Source organism: Danio rerio, chromosome 4, assembly GCF_052040795.2.
Source record: "Danio rerio strain M-AB ecotype USA chromosome 4, GRCz13ab, whole genome shotgun sequence".
NCBI lineage: Eukaryota > Metazoa > Chordata > Actinopteri > Cypriniformes > Danionidae > Danio > Danio rerio.
Genome location: NC_141024.2, coordinates 9,706,727 through 9,724,706, shown reverse-complemented (window position 1 = coordinate 9,724,706; position 17,980 = coordinate 9,706,727). Strand labels below are relative to the sequence as shown.

The following is a 17,980-nucleotide window of genomic DNA, read 5'->3' as shown; positions in this document are numbered from 1 at the left end:
GCATTAAGGTGTCTCAGAATCCGCTTTTGCTATTTTAAGGACGGAAAAATCCGATTTGCGCAGTGACGCATGATCTAACAGGGTTGAGCTTATTTTCTTAATGAGTTAATGGTGTGTTTTGAGAATAAAGTAATCAGAGTCTCATCTACTATTCTCTTTAAGAGTCAGCTGCATCACGCCATAGCGCATTTGCTATTTACATGACAGACTTTGTGTAAAAACTGAACGCTTCACTAGAGAGAAAACAGTTAAACAGAGCATCTAAATCCTGAGAATGAGAGATGAGCCTCCTCATTCTCTACTTTCACTTTCACTCTCGTGGATAGGGAAACTTGCTGTATGCACAGGCATCCATTAGCCTATAAATAATTAATTTCTAAATTCAGTTCGAATTTTCAGCATACAAATAAATGAACAATAATAACGAAGTGTGATCAAAAAACTGAGTTATATCCAAATACACATGCTGTGCTCCATATGGTCTAAAACCTGACCGGTGGACAAATCTTAGCTTGTTTGTAATAAAGCAAATATAAATATGCAGATAATAAATACTACTGCAAATAATCTTAACATTATACAAAAGCAAATTGTTATGAATAAACTGAAAAAGCCCCCGAGATGATGATAGCATGGAGGCGGTGGTTTTTACATTTATGTAGTCTAGAAAATAATGTTTTGTAATATTTTAATCCTTTAAATTTATATCCTATATATATCCTTATTATATCCTATATATTTCCTTAATATTTTAACTATTTCATTTGTAAAGATATTTGCGTATTGCTGTACAACCTGTCTGTATTAAGCAATGTGTAAGCGAGGCGCACAACTAAAGCGCTCTGTGCTGGACTTTAGACCGGCTTTGTTCTGGTCTACTTAACTGTCTATTATAGTTTCTCAAAATAGCAACGTGCCAGCAATGCACCTCAACACGCCTCCTCTTTTAGACCAGAACGCCTATAGGCGCACATATGAGCACAAATGCATTTGCTATTTAAACATCGTGGTGCAAAACGTTAAAACGACTCTTGCGTCAAGCTGAAACTAGCAAACAACAATTGCGTCGCGTCTTGCGCCGGATTACGCCGTCTGTATGATAGGGCCCTTTGTGTTGTATGTGTATCTATGAGTGTGTGAATTTTTAATGTGTGATAGAACCAGCCGATTCTAATAATTTTCTAGCTTATTAACCACGTGGATGGATGATAACAGCCTTCTGAGCCTACTAGTAGGTGCAGAAGACCCCTACTGACTCATTTAATCGAGTAATAACATTCGAAGTGGGTGAGGGAACAAAGAAATACAGTTTAAGGAAGAATCAGCATACAAAATCTAAAACACGCACCGATTTTAGTTTAAATGCATATTATACATATACCTAGTTGCACTTTTTAAACTATATTTTCCATATATTTGAAGCAGTTGCTGGATTTGATGAGGCAGATGTGGTCACTGTGAAGCAGAGATACTGACAAAGGTTTGTGCACACTATTTCATTTCCTCCTGTCATGCTTAAACATGCATAGAAAGCTAGTCTTGGAAATGATGATGGAGCTGATGTCAGAAGATCTCTAGTAAATGAGGAGCAGGTGCTTCATTACCCATGATTCACTGCTACTCACGCTTCTCCTCATGAAGGCTTTTTATGCCGGAAGCACAGATGAGTTTAAGAGGCTCTGATGTCAAATCAACAGTTGCTAACGGCTTAGGCATTTAATGGCTTATTAAACCTCTGCATTGCTTTAAATGTGAGCGCTCTTTAGTACATTTGACGAAAAATTGTTATTAATTTGGTGTGGCATTTATTCAGTCTGAAGTTGCATCCCAATGGGACGATAACCGGTTTCAAGGTATACCGCAGTTTGAAAAAATCAAGATTTTAAAAATGTTCTGCTATACCGTCCCTATAGTATATGTAAGATTTTTTATTTACATTTTTATGTTTTTAGGACAATAGTATCTCCAGCAGTAAAGATCTCAAATGATGCTGTTTTAATGCTGTGAGACAATCAGTGTTTTTGAATCTAATGATTAAAGCAGAATGATTCAGAATGACTAATGATTCATTTGAATTATTTGGCCTGACATGCTTCAAAATATTTCAAATGTTTCTTAAAATAAAATTTATTTTGTTCAATTGGGGGAAAAAAAGTTGCTGTTTTTAACCCAGACATTAAAAAAACAACTTATTTTAGAGCAGTAATCACAATACCATGAAACATATTTATTCAATTTCCAGAGCACTTTTACAATGTACATTGTGTCAAAGCAGCTTAACATAGAAGATTATAGTAAATTGAAACTGTGTCAGTTCAGTTTTCGGAGTTTAAGTTCCTATTATGTATATAGTTTTGCAATAGAGGATATAGTATCAGTACTATCGGTACAGTCTCTCTTCAATGGGGGGCAGATCATTTAGAGTTTTGCACCCAAACTCTAGAAGGCTCTACCACGCTCACTCCGTTCTGCTAATATCTCTGAATTCATATCCTTACTTAAAACTCACTTGTTTTCTTTAATACTTCACTTCTGATCTGCCAAACTGACCACTTTATATGATCCACCTGCACTCTGCTCATTTGTCTCTTAGGTCTTGTTTTTGTATTTCCAGTTTGTTATATTTGACTTCCTGTATGTTTGAACATCTTTTATTTGCTTGTACCATCTCTTTTTGTCGCATTCTTTGTAAAGTGTCCTTGAGCTCTGGAAAGGCGGTATATAAATACAAAAAAATTATTATTATTATTATTTTTTTTTAAATTATAGTGTGTTCTTGTAATACATTTTCGATCATTTTTAATTTCCATTTTTCAAATGAAGTTCAATGCATTTACATTTAAATAATGAACAAATAATTATTAATAATATATACAATATATAACTTCAAAAAACGTTTTTATGCATTTTAATTTAAAATGAACAATTAAAAAAGACAAGAAAACAAATAAAGATTAAATTAAGCATACAAAATTCATACTTGAATAATCATACAGTTCATTACAAGTAAATATTTTTCTGTTTGTATGCATTGAAAATAGTAATTTACAAAAAATAAGTAAAACACTGATTTAAACATGATATTTTTTGACCAAAAAAGACTCAAATAGCGTTTCTTGGATAACATATTCCAACCGTTCATTTATTTTAAAAAAAAATCTAATATTTTTTATTATAAATCAATTTAAAATATATATATTTTATGAAATTGATCAAATAAAGTGTATATTTTGCTCTTAAAATTGACAATTCACACAAAAAAATGCACAAAATGCCAAGAGACACTATTAATTAAAGATTGTCTTTCACAAAATTACCTTAATAATCTTAGTTTTCATTCGTTCATTCATTTTCCTTTGGCTTAGTCCCTTTTATTAATCAGGGATCGCCACAGCGGAATGAACCCCCAACTTATCCAGCATGTTTTACACACAGGATGCCCTTCCATCCACAACACAATACTGGGAAACACCCAAACACACTCATTCACACTTATAAACTAAGGCCAATTCAGTTTATTCAATTCACCTAGCACATCTCTTTGGAGTGTGGGGGAAACCGGAGCACCAGGAGGAAACAATCGCGAACACGATGAGAACATGCAAACTTCACATAGAAATGCCAACTATTGGGACTTGAAACAGCATCCTTCTTGCGATGAGGCGACAGTGCTAAGCACTGAGCCATCGTGTCACCCCTACAGGTATTATAATCCGAGATAACAAACCAAGAATGTTGATGACTCATCCTGCACTCTGCCTTCCAATCAAAAGCTCTCTAGCATGAAATGTCACTCACTAATTAAATCTACAGCCAACTATAGCAAGCAGCAAATGACAGTATGTGTGCCATCTTACTGTTCAAACAGGCACACAAACATCCATCAAACCTTTCCACAAGTTATTTTTATCAGTATCTAAATAGTTATGAAAAACGTTCTGAAATACTTCTTCATTCAGATTGCACCTGTGGTGGACAAATGGGGCACGAAGCAAAGCAGTGCTAAAACATCTTCAGAGTGTTTTTTTTTTTTTTTACTGTGAACATTTGTGAAGAGATGGACTGACTGAAAGCTTTCTGCTGCTGTATGGCCAGGAGGTAAGTGTTTTAAGCACTTGAAGAAGTGTTCGGTGATTTTCAGCGGGTGATTTGGGGGTGTTTCCAGCATTTGTGTGGGAGAAACTGCTCGTTTGTGTCAAACGCTGATGCCCTTTTGTCTCCTTCCACTGATGAGCCTTCATTATGGACAGACCTGATCGATTTTTCAGCCTCCTGCATCTATTGACATGCACTAGAGGTTCGTTTTTAGAAGAAGCTCATTTACATTTTTAAATTTAGCACATGGGTTTGGTCCAAAACAACCTGTAGATAAGGAATACAGATCAGATCTTAAGGGAATAGTAAAATCCTGTCATCGTTTACTCAATCTCCATTTTTTTCCAAGTTTGCTTGAGTTTTTCTGTCTTTTGTTGAATTGAAAGGAAATATTTTGAAGAATTTTGGAAACTGGTAGCCAATGATATCCTTCTCTTTTTCTACTATAGATGCTTATGACTAGCGATTGCTTTTTGTTTAAAGTTTTGTTGTTGTTTCACCTTTGAGTACTTTGAAAATGCCGAAGACCCTGCTTTAGATGAAAATGCTGGTGTAGTGTTCTAGTATAAATGGACTGAAAATGGAGGCACTGATATCCACAATCACTCTCTGACTGCGCTGTAAAACAATTTGTCAAGATGTCACACTTTTTATGTTACTTAAAGCTATTTTAGTACATACATATACACAAAAGGTACACAATGATGGCTTTTGATGTGAGCATTATCATACTGAAGGTCCGAAGTGAAACTTTAAATTAGTGACGAAAAAACACGTTATTGAAAGGAAACAAGGATGAAATGAAATTACAAGTTGAATAAAATAACTATTCTTTCATACTCAATGAATGCTATTTGGATGAATGTAGTCATAAATAATCATAACAAATACAAGTTGAAGTCAGAATTATTAGCCCTTCTTTGAGTTTTTTTTTCTTTTTTTAAATATTTCCCAAATTATGTTTAACAGAAGGAAGTTTTCAGTACAGTATGTCTGATAATATTTTTTCTTCTGGAGAAAGTCTTATTTATTTTATTTCGGCTAGGATAAAAGCAGTTTTACATTTTTAAAACACCATTTTAAGGTCAATATTATTAGCCCCTTTCAGCTATATTTTTTCAGTATTTTACAGAACCAACCATCGTTATACAATAACTTGCCTAATTACCCTAACCTGCCTAGTTAACCTAGTTAAGCCTTTAAATGTCACTTTAAGCTGTATAGAAGTGACCTTATTATTAACTGTCATCATCACAAAGATAAAATAAATCAGTTATTAGAGATGAGTTGTTAAAACTATTATGTTTAGAAATGTTTTTTAAAAATCTGCTCTTTGGGGAAATTGGGGAAAAAATAAACGAGGGGGGGCTAATAATTCAGGGGGGCTAAACATTCTGACTTCAACTGTATAAAGATGTAAATGCCCAAAATAATCCACAGTTATTTTGGATAACTAAAAATAATGTAAAAAATGTATTAATTTTAAAAAACTAGATGAATATTTTCCCATTGGTTTAATATCCCCCGTCATCCAACTTTTAATAAAAGCCTTCTCCATTATTTTTGCTATGTTACTTTTATATTTAATAACTCTTTTCACTCAAGTATGCTTTTAGCCAAAAACGCAGAGAGAAAATGTTACTTAAGTATTATTTATAGCCCGTTTTATATGCCATTACACACTATAAAGTACATTATCTATACAGTATTTTACTTTCAAGTGTGCAGTCTGTGTGTATATATACTGAAGTCAGAATTATTAGCCCCCCTTTGATTTTCTTTTTCTTTTTTAAATATTTCCCAAATTATGTTGAACAGAGCAAGGAAAATTTCACAGTATGTCTGATAATATTTTTTCTTCTGGAGAAAGTCTTATTTGTTTTATTTCGGCTAGAAAAAAAAAAAAAACATTTTAAGGTAAAAATTGTAGCCCCTTTAAGCCTGCCTAGTTAACCTAATTAACCAAGTTAAGCCTTTAAATGTCACTTTAAGCTGTATAGAAGTGTCTTGAAAAATATCTAGTCAAATATTATTTTCATCATGGCAAAGATAAAATAAATCAGTTATTAAAGATGAGTTATTGAAACTATTATGTTTAGAAATGTGCTGAAGAAAATCTTCACTCTGTTAAACAGAAGTTGGGTAAAAAAAATAAACAAGGGGGTTAATAATACAGGGGGACTTATAATTCCGACTTAACTGTATATAAAAAAGAAGAAACTTTAAAAAAGGGACTGTGCGCTGTGTGGTGTCTGTGTTATGCAATGTTTTTTTCTGGCTAGTTATTCATAAACACAAGGCGCAAGTAATGCCAATAAGACTATATTAGATCCAAATGTCTCCTGTTTTCTGCCTGCGCACATTAACCTTGATATAAATCAGAGTGTACAAGTACCTGCCTGTAAATCTGCCAGATGACACCACTCCATTAAGACTTAAGTGTGTGGCACACACTCAGTGTATTTTCCTTCAGCTATATGGCATTTGTGTTTCCAACATGACTGGATCAAATTAGGAAATTTATGGACATTTTTCCTTCTGTCATTACCAACAATCACGTAGCTAATAAACATGAGGCAAACAAGAGCGCGCTGCCAAACACCCTTAGAAAATATAGCAGTTTTAGTATTGAAAAATCCTTTCGGGGTTTCCTAAAGATCTTTTTTTAATAAACTTGTTTTTAACTTAGAGTATAGGATATTTTAATAGACTCTTTCCACCATTTATTCCCATTGGTCACAATAGTGATTGTAAAATGTACTTCTTTACAATTAGGGCTGGGCGGTATGGGAAAAAATGCAATCTCAGTGAATTATTTCCATATTGAACGATAACGATTAATATTTCGATATCAGTTGTCAATGCTTCCATATTTAGAAACAGTGTTCCAGCAAAGAGGGTTCATTAAATGACATAACCTATTTTCGGTGGACATTAATATTTGGCAGCCAAAAATTTGGTGCATCTCTAATATCAACACATTTCTGGATTCCCATTGTTGCACATTTCTGCTGTGTGATCAGTAAAAAGTCCAGAGCTTATCATTGTTATTGACATACATTTGATTGCGATATAGTTTTGTTTATCAGCTCAGCCCTATTTACAATGCTCTAAAAATGGTACTAACTGGTGTTTTTGTAAACATAGCAAACGTAAATGTGCCAATACAATTTGTGCAGAGTCATATGGTGGGAGCAAATTGTCACATGACCAAAGATTACTTTGTTTGAACCATGATAATAGGTGCATCAAAACTCTAAATGAAAGGTTAGTGTACACTGTAAAACTCAACCGTCAACTTAATCAAATGAATTGAGTGTAGTTAACTCAAAATTTACTGAAAATTAATTCTACTCATTTGAAAAGAGTTTTGAACTTAATGTTGAAGGTAAAGTGGTGATACCTCATTACGTCAAGTTCACAGAACTCTTATGGATTAGTTGTTTTTTTTAACCCAAATGGTTTGTAGCAATAGTTTTCCTCAAACAATTTGAGTTGGCTTAACTTATTGGGTTTTACAGTACTCAATTGGTTTGAGTTCTCTTTATTTATTGGGTTTTACTCTACTCAAATTCCTTAGTTTACATAAATTGATTAATTTCACAGTACTGTACACATTAGGATTAGTTTTTGAACTTAAATGGTTTGCTCAAAGAGTTACCTTAACGTTTAGGGTTAGGGTTTTAGTGACGATTTTTTGTCTTGTATGTCTATATCCCTGTCAGTGTATAAGGGTTTTATGAACGTTAGTAAAAAGTTTAAAATCTCTAAACTGAATTTTTATGCTAATTCAGAATATATGTTACTTTCTCAAAAGAAAAGTTATTGATTTTTTCGTATTATGGATTTTTATTAATAATATAAATTTATTGATTATTTCGGGGGTCACTACATGTTATTTGGATACTTTCATGTGTAGGGAAACTGGGATTTAAATCCTTAGAAGGTCATTAAATCCTTATTTTAATGGTTAAAACAATCGATTATTTCATATAAAGGTAATCATATAACAAATGGCCGTATCTGCATTTTACTTCATGCATTTTTGCGCATAAATAGTTCCAATAAGAGCGCGCGCCGCTTGTACCTACATCCACTTGTAATGTTATTTATCAGACTGATTATGGGCGTGCAGAAGGGGAGAGGGAAGGGGCGGCTCTTGAGCTTTCCAGCCTCTTCAGTGGGGGTTGGATTTAAGGAATGCTTGTCAACACTTGTCAGACAATCTTCCTGACCTTTGTGCGTCAGATCACAACCGAGACACACTTATGTGTACGATCCGAATACAGCTCGTGTCTCTGAAACAATAATGCATCAATCCTGTCCATTCTAACTGAGGACTCTTCAACGGCTGCCTTTTACGCACGAGATTCCGTGCGCAATGATGCCCGGCGCAGCGCGCACATCTCCGCATACCTGACCGCGCGCTCGCGCCTTTACGCATGAAAACCACTGCTCGTTTCCAAACCCAACCATGGGCAACACGTCGAACCAAATCACGGCGAACAACACTACCGATCCGTTCGGGAGGAACGAAGATGTGGCCAAAATGGAGATCACGGTCCTGAGCGTCACTTTCCTCGTGGCGGTTGTCGGAAATCTGTGCGTTTTGCTGGCCATGCACAACACCAAGAAGAAGAGCTCGCGCATGCACCTGTTCATCAAGCACCTGAGCCTCGCGGACCTGGTGGTGGCTTTCTTCCAGGTTCTCCCACAGCTCTGCTGGGAGATCACTTACAGGTTTTACGGACCTGACTTTCTTTGCCGGATAGTCAAGCATCTCCAGGTCTTGGGAATGTTCGCGTCCACTTATATGATGGTGATGATGACTCTGGACCGCTACATCGCTATATGCCACCCTCTTAAAACCCTCCAGCAGCCCACGCGGCGCGCGTACATCATGATCTGCTCCACTTGGCTCTGCAGCCTGTTGCTCAGCACTCCTCAGTACTTCATCTTCTCCCTGAGCGAGATCCAGAACGGCTCGGATGTGTATGACTGCTGGGGACACTTCATCGAGCCGTGGGGCATCCGAGCCTACATCACCTGGATCACCGTGGGCATCTTCCTCATCCCGGTGGTCATCCTCATGATCTGCTACGGGTTCATCTGCCACAGCATCTGGAAGAACTTCAAGTGCAAGACGAAGCGAGGCGCCGCGCACAACCCCAAGAGCGGGATGATCGGAAAGGCGTCCGTCAGCAGCGTCACCATCATCTCCAGAGCCAAACTGCGCACGGTCAAGATGACCTTCGTGATTGTTTTGGCGTACATTGTGTGCTGGGCTCCGTTCTTCACCGTGCAAATGTGGTCAGTCTGGGATGAAAACTTCTCCTGGGATGGTAGGTTCCCCGCAGCATTACGCGGATTACATGCGCACGAATATTTAAACATAATACTTAAAAAATACAAGTTTAAAGAGTCGATTTTGTCATTTAAATTTCAGGACGCGAAAGCTTCGTTCCAAATATAGGCTATAAACATTTATTTTACATACTCTTGAGTATCCTTATCTAACATTTGTTGTTACTTGAAATGTTGCTGAAACATACGTATATGTCAAAATCAACGACACTAGTTTAATACACCAGAAAAAGGGTTTTAAAAAATCCCGTAAATTTGAAATGAGCTTTTTAATCCCACAATACGTTGTTCAAAGCTAATTATGACGGTAATTATGATATTAACCAAGCAACTCCTCCCAAAAGGGAGTTGTGTATTTGCTTACCACCCTTGCGAAATTAATCATGGGTTGATTATACATACACAGAGACAGACACACAAACATAGATAAAATAAAAACGACGTTCAACCAAGTCACCATAACTTAAATTTGACTATAGTATCTGTATATGTTTTTAAAACACGTTAACATGGTTATTTTTTGTGCAATGGAAAAAACTAATGAAAAGAAAAAACAAACTGGGAATCTCTACTAATGAAACCAAACCAAGATCCTATAAGAATTGAATAAGACATTTTTTCTCCAGAATTTCACTTGATCCAAGAAGATCTTATCAGCCTCTCAGAGTCTTTTTTTAAATTCCATTAGCATTCCTTTGAGATTACAGGATATAAGGGTATAGTATTTCTGTTTTCATTATTATCAGTGTTTATACAGTACCATTACATAATGTGCATTTTATAAAGCTAATATTGCTTTCCGTGAAGCATCTTCTTATCTCGAAACAGATTGAAAGGTAAAATGATTGATTACATAACCTAATATCTTGAAGAAATTCACATCTTAAAAGACACATCTATCAACAGTGAGAAATAGTTTATCTTTCAACACATATTTGAAATAACATTTGAATCAATATCCTATTATTTGATAAATATTTAAAGGGATCGTTCACCCAAAAATGACAATGCTGTCATCATTTACTTACCCTTAACAAGTTTATTTCTTCTGTTGAACACAAACGAAGACATTCTAAAGCAAAATGAAAACCTGTAACCATTGAGTTCTATAGTATTTGTTTTGTTTACTATGGATGTCAATGTTTACAGCTCTCAACATTCTTCAAAATATCTTCTTTTGTGTTCAACAAAAGAAAGAAACTCTTGGGAGTTCAGTAAACAATACATTACTATCCCTTTAAATCAGATTTCAATTCAAGTAGGATTGCTTGATCATAACAAGTGCATTAGTAAAACTAAAGTTAATCCTGCTACTCTTGTGAGCAATTTCTAAACTCCTTCAACCACGAATGTACTTTTCAGATTCAGAAAATGCAGCGGTGACCCTCTCTGCCCTGCTGGCGAGCCTCAACAGCTGCTGTAACCCGTGGATCTACATGCTGTTCAGTGGCCACCTTCTCCACGACTTCTTAGGCTGTTTCCCATGCTGGAACAAACCCCAAAACACCCTGCACAAAGAGGACTCGGACAGCAGCATCAGGAGGAACACACTCCTGTCCAAGCTGACCTCTGTCCGCGCCAAAGATGGCTTTGACTCCTGGAAAGACCCATGCAACTCCCGAAAGTCCAGTCAGTCGATAGGCCTAGACTATTCCCGCAAATCCAGTCAGTGTTTGCATTTTGACTGTTCGCGCAAATCAAGTCAGAGCGTGCCTATGGAGTCCTAGAAGCCATGTTGGATGAATAATAAAAAAAGACAGTCAATAAATGTATAGAGTTGAAGTCAAAAGTATTTACCCTCCTGTGAATTTTTGAAATCTTTTTTTTTTTTTTTTTTTTACATATTTCCCAAATTATGTTTAACAGGGCAAGAAATTTTTCACACTATTGTCTTATTTTGTCTTATTTTTTACAGTAAGTCTTATTTGGTTTATTTCAGCTGTAATAAAATAAATTTTTAATTTTCTATTAAAATATGATATTATTATATTATACAATATTATTAGCCCCCTTAAGCAATATTTTGTTTTTGTCTAAAAAACAAATCGTCATTATACAATGACTTGCCTAATTAATGTAACTGGCTTAGTTAAGCCTTTAAATGCAGCCCCGTAGCCAGCCTGGTGAATGGGTCGGTTCTTTTTTCAAGTGGACTTGTTTCAGTTATACACCTCATTTTCTATTTAATTATGAGATTTAAATGCATTTTAGTGACATTTTAAGCACTATTTTTAGCTTTTTGATGTGCCAAAAATATTTTATAAAGATTTAGAAAAAATAAATATGAAAAATACTTACTTTTAAAATACTAATTTATTACATCATATATCATCTGAAACAATAGGAATCTGTAAAACCATAGGTCTCAAACTCAATTCCTGGAGCGCCACAGCTCTGCAGTTTTGCACCAACCCTAATCAAACACAGCTGATCCAAATAATCAAGGTGTTCAAGACTACTAAAGACTATTGAGCAGGTGTGAGTTGAAGGTGGTTGGAGCTAAACTGTGCAGACCTGCGGCCCTCCAGGAATTGAGGTTGAGAGCCCTGTGCTAAAGTTTTAAACTAAAAACTGTAGTCTATTGTCATTTATTAGGCAAATAACAAACTGGCCAGCACATTTAATTTTTCTTAATCAGGATTTGGCTATTTGAATAATAAAAAATATATAAAAATCAAACATAATAACTTAGAGCTTCACGATTTTTCTAGCCTCTCTTGTAATAAAGTACATTTGGAAATTGATGGATAACAACATTAACCAAAATAGTATTTGAGTGAATCTTAATATGGGTCATTATTTGCTTCAAGTGAATGTCCCAGATTTTACTTGTGAAATTTGTTCTCTATTTAAAAACAATACAGTAGCTAAAGAAGACTTCACTTACATCAGATTGTATGTTTTCTTGCACAGTTGGATGTTGGACTCATGAAAAATAATTGTTTGCATTGGAAAAAACTGATAAGCTCAAATTGCACCGAAGCGACAGCCAACAGAGGATTTTGCTTTGTCTCAAAACCTTTTTTCTATGGTTATTTTTGCTATTTATGATGGCATAGCAGTCAAAATTGTACAAATAAGATCATGTATGGGACAAATTCTGGACATTTGTCAATTACGGACATGGGTATTTTGAACCACCCAAACCCCCTCTGGCTATGCTGAATACTAGTGTCTTGAAAAAGATCTAGTCAAATATTATTTACTGTCATCATGGCAAAAATAAAATAAATCAGTTATTAGACATGAGTTATAAAAACTATTAAGTTCAGAAAAGTGTTGAACAAATCTTCTCTCTGTTAAACAGAAATCGAGGAATAAAATAAACAGGGGGGCTAATAATTGAGACTTCAACTGTATATTGGGGCTCGACTTACTAAACAAAGCAAATTAATGTGCGACGGCAGAGGAAATGGTTTCTACTGCAGAGACAGATGGACAATGGTTATTTGTTACTGAAATAAATGTGTTGATTCTTATATGTTACAGTATACATGTCGTGTTGAACCTTCCTTTATGACTAAAGTCTGTGACTTATTTGTTTACAACAATAATGTGATGCTCTTGAAACAAATACTATAGTAATTTATAGTAAATACTATAGTGTTTTTGAACCATATTGTACACTCTCAGAAATAAAGGTAAGGGAGCTGTCTCTGGGGCAGTACCTTTTCAAAAGGTACATATTTGTACCTGAAGGGTCCATTATGGTACCTTAAAGGTACTTTTAAGTTACATTTTGGTACAAATATGCACCTTTTAGGTACAACTGTGGATTATTTGGGTAAAATATGTATCTTTTAAAAAGGTACTGCCCCAGTGACAGCTCCTTTATTTCTGAGATTATAGTAGAGTGTATTATACTGTAGCATTTACCCTTTGTTAACGAATGCTATACTGTAGTAAACTGTAACAAATACTGTAGTACTTTAGTTTTTAGTACAGTACACTGTACAAAATGCTGGGTTCTACACAAATCGATTTGTGTTGGGACAACATGAAGCAATTAGGTTAACTTATTCATTCTTCTTCGGCTTAGTCTCTGATTCATCAGAGGTCGATACAGCGGAATGAACCGCCAACTATTCCAGCATATGTTTTACACAGCGGATGCCCTTTCAGTTGCAACCCAGAACTTGGAAATGGCCAATTTAGTTCATCCAGTTTACCTCTAGTGCTTGTCTTTGGACTGTGGGGGAAACCAGAGCACCCAAACTCTAAACAGAAATACCAATTGGCCCAGCTGGGACTCGAACTAGCGATCTTCTTGCTGTGAGGTGACAGTGGTAACCACTGAGCCACCATGCCGCCCCAATTAACTTATAGAAACAAATTTAAAACAAATAAAAGTGGAATGAACATCATTATTTGAGTGTAAATGTATATAATTGCAATATAATAGACTCTAAACTTGTAGAAAACTACAGTATTGGGTCATTTGTTTATATTACTATATTTGCTGAGTTACGATAGCAACTAAAGAATTACCAGAACACGTTAATTCAAGTACTTTACCATAGTATGGTTCAAAAACACTGTAGCATTTACTGTATATTAGTATAGTATTAAGTCATGTTTTTTATGGTTTGGGAGTAAAAAAGTGTAACGTGAGTGTGTGTGTGTCAGTGTTTTAAAGTTGCTTGCAACAAACTTTGGGCAAAACATCCAAATCAGCTTGTCTGGTGTTTGTAATTTGTAAGAGAAATGGTATTTTTTGTTGTCTCAAAGACTTGTAAATAGATACAAATATTGCAAATAAACATCGCAAACCATCCATGAGTGTGTGTGCATGAGTTACAACAAGTAAACAAACTTGCATGGTTATCAAATCAGCCGTTATCATTACAATACACAGGCCCAAAAATACGTTTGATTGGCACGTCTCCCCCAGATTACATTAGTAATAATGGCACCGAGATCAAAGAAGGACGAAATATAAACTTAATTAAGTTATTTCGACGGCCCTGGTGAGCTGTGGGAGTAATTTTCCACTGTGGTGACGAGTGTCTGCAATCCCGGTTGCGTAACGCAAAACTAGAATGACCTCTTATTACATAGTCACAGATATATTATACGGAGTGACTCATTTGCGCTTAATTACACAGCATAACTTAATAACAGCTAATGTATCAGTTTCATTACGTTACATAACACAATAGCAGCAAGCGGCATCTGCAGGCAAACATTACTTTTTGTTTTTTCAGAACTGATTTTACTTGTGGTTTTCATCATAAAATAAAAACAAAAGAGGTACAGCAACTGACATTTTCTCTCAGAACTGCACCTTTTTCTTGTAGATGAAAGTTTATTGGCTTTATGAAAGTTCATCTGAGATTCTTCAGCAATTTCCAAACTCAGTTTTTGATTAAGTACTATACTAATATGTAGTACACTACACTACTGTGTTTTTGAACCATGCTACTGTAAATACTTGAATTAATGTGTTTTGGTAAGTCTATAGGTGCTATGATAGGTCAACAAATATAGCAATATAAACAAATGACCCAATACTTCAGTTTTCTTCATTATAGGGTATGTTATATTACAATTATACACAGTTTACACTCAAAATTAGACTTATTTACATATTTAAAATTAACTGAAAAAGCACAGTTCTTGAGTTTTTTTTTTGTGTGCTCCAAAAAAACACAAATCGATTGTGTGGAACCCAGCATGTTTGTTTACAGTGTGTCAGTTATATTGGAATTTTCTTTTACTCATCTTACATCTTGCAATTTTGACTTGTTTTCTCTGAATTTTTAATTTTATTTCGCACAATTTTGACTATTTTCTTATATTGCAATTTTTTAAGCTCATAAATCAGACTCGAAACTGCAAGATACAAAATTGCATTTCTGAGGAATAATTCTGACTGAAAATGTAGAAATAAAAAATACATATGAAATTTAGTTTATTCATTCATTCATTCATTTTCTTTTCAGCTTAGTCCTTTTATTAATCAGGGGTTACCACAGCGGAAAAAACAACAACTTATCCTTTATATGTTTTACACAGAGGACGCCCTTCCAGCTGCAACCAAACACCCATACACACTCTTTCATAGACATACAATACTGACAATTTAGCTCACACAATTCACCTATACTGCATGTTTATGGACTCAGGGGGAAACCGGAGCACCCAGAGGAAACCCACGCAAACACGGGGAGAACATGCAAACTCCACAAAGAAATGCCAACTGACCCACCCGAGGCTCTAACCATCGACCTTGCTGTTAGGCGACAGTGCTAGCCACTGCGCCACCCCATTTATAAATTTACAAAAAATTCTATTTAAATTTTTTTAATAATTTTTAATTGCAATTTTATTTTTACTAAGTTTAAAAGCTATCCAACAGTTTTGGCTCAATGTTGAAAGATTTTTTCATTAATTTTTTTGCAATCGCAAGTTTACATCTTGCAAATGTTTTACATATTTCACAATTCATTTTTTCCCCACAGAATTGCAATGGATATGAATATTGCATTTCTAACAAAACAAACAACAAAAAGGTTTAAACTTTCTAAACAGGAAAGCAGAAGACACAATAACCAAAATGTTTTGTTTAATAAATTGCATATGATGTTTATCACATAATAAAAACACCTTCTAAATGGCTAAATGTAAATGAAATCTATATGCTAATACTGCATTTACTAAAACTTATCACTACTTGATACTGCTATTGAATGCGATGTGATTCCAAGAGTTTTTTGGGTATCTACATTAGCAACCCAAACATAACATTAACATAACATAACATTAAAAAACCAACACAACCTCGCTGCAATTTATACCTTTTTGATTTAGGGGCTAATTCGTATTTGTATGATCTCATTCGTACAATTTAGTACGATTTGCTTATCCCCCAATAAATGTTGGGTTTAGGGGCAGGGTTGGTTGCCACCTCTTCAAACTTGTAAGAATTTGTATGAATTAGCCAATAAACTGACAAAACGTAAAATAGTTACGTTTCCGCATAAGATCAGGCTTTAAAAAACACATTAAAAACACCTTCTAAATGGCTAAATGTAAATGAAATACTACCTTTACTGAGAACAAACACTACTTGACTTAATATTGCAATTAAATGTAAGTGTTTTGTTTGTCAAGTTTAGGCCCACTAATCTGTAAGTGTGAGAAAATCATGGCGTAACATCAAAAAAAGACATTAAAACCACCTTCTAAATGGCTAAATGTAAATTAAATCAATGCTAATACTTAAACCAAACACTACTTGATTTGATATTGCTATTAAATGTGATGTCATTTTAAGTGTGTTTTGGGTGTCCTCTTCAGGCCCACTAATGTGTGAGTGTGAGAAAATCTGGCGTAACGCAGCGCTCTGCATGTGAAAGCGTGATCCTTTACATCTGCTTCAATCTTGGTGCGGTTTTATGCTTAAACTCTCCTCATCTCCCATAGCTTTCTCTTATCTGCCTAAAATGAAAACCCCAGTGGCTCCGATCTCCCAATCCCAGCCTTATCAACAGGTACGTTCAGGCTAAGCCAGGTCTCAAATGATCTTGTCACATAATGCGGGTTTGGTCTTCGGATCCGAATGCTACTGGAAACCAATCAGCGTTTTATTATAGGATTGTAACCCAATTGACAGGTAATATCAGACTCATCTCTTAAACTTAAATGTCGTGGACGGGAAAAGCATGCCTTGTCAATGAGTCAAACAGGAAAGGTTCTTGGTTTTTTAGAAAGCAAATCTAATAATGAAGAGGGCCATGTGGACTTTAAAAGACATTAAATACACAGCACAGAGCCGCAAGGTTCCAGTAAAGCAGGTATGGTACACTCACACAAATATAAATACACTTAATTGAGATATACATTAGGATACTGCAACAAAATCTGTGTTATTTTAATGTGAACAAATCTGGGGAACGCTATAATTGAATATACAATGAAAATGTTTACAGAACAGAATTTTTTAATATAGTTTTGTAATAAAACGTTGTTGCATTTGCAGTTTTAATAGTGAAAATGTACCGTCAATTAAAAAAATGCAATGGTTTCTTATTGGAATAATTGTTTATTTTTATTTTCTGTTCCTAATTATGCAAAGTAGGGTTTTGTTATAGCTTAACTTTTTAAATCGAATGTATTTGTGTGTATACACTCTGTGCCCCGGTGCATGGTCTAACAGAGTTGTGCTTATTCTCTTAATGAGTTATGGGTATGTTTTGAGTATAACGTTCATTAAACCAATCAGAGTCTCATCTCAAATTCCCTTTAAGAGTCAGTTGCGTCGTGCCATGGTGCATTTGCTGTTTAGATGGCCAACTTTGTAAGTGGAAAAAATGAATGGTTCACTAGCAAGAAAACAGTTGAACAGAGCATCTGCAGCCCGAGGATAAAGAACAAGCCTCTTCCATTTAGCCTCTGTACTTTCCCTTTACTTTTACTCTTTACTCCTTCACTTTTGTCGATAAACAGTGTTGTACTCACTCCACTGAAGACATCCGTTAGCCTACATATTTAATTTAGTTTGTTAAGCGCAAAGATTTGT

At 35.1% G+C, this 17,980-nt stretch overlaps 1 protein-coding gene and 1 long non-coding RNA gene across 2 annotated transcripts in view; one reads left to right on the top strand and one right to left on the bottom strand.

The window, feature by feature from the left end:
* LOC141381590 (uncharacterized) overlaps positions 1-17,980 on the bottom strand; it is an 82,816-nt gene that overhangs the window by 58,235 nt on the left and 6,601 nt on the right. The gene's annotated exons all lie outside the window — the stretch shown is intronic.
* Positions 8,542-11,240, top strand: avpr1ab (arginine vasopressin receptor 1Ab). The gene is given in 2 exon segments (NM_001297676.1): positions 8,542-9,437; positions 10,822-11,240. Coding segments are annotated over 2 exon segments (1,233 nt in total). The 5' UTR covers positions 8,542-8,569; the 3' UTR covers positions 11,187-11,240.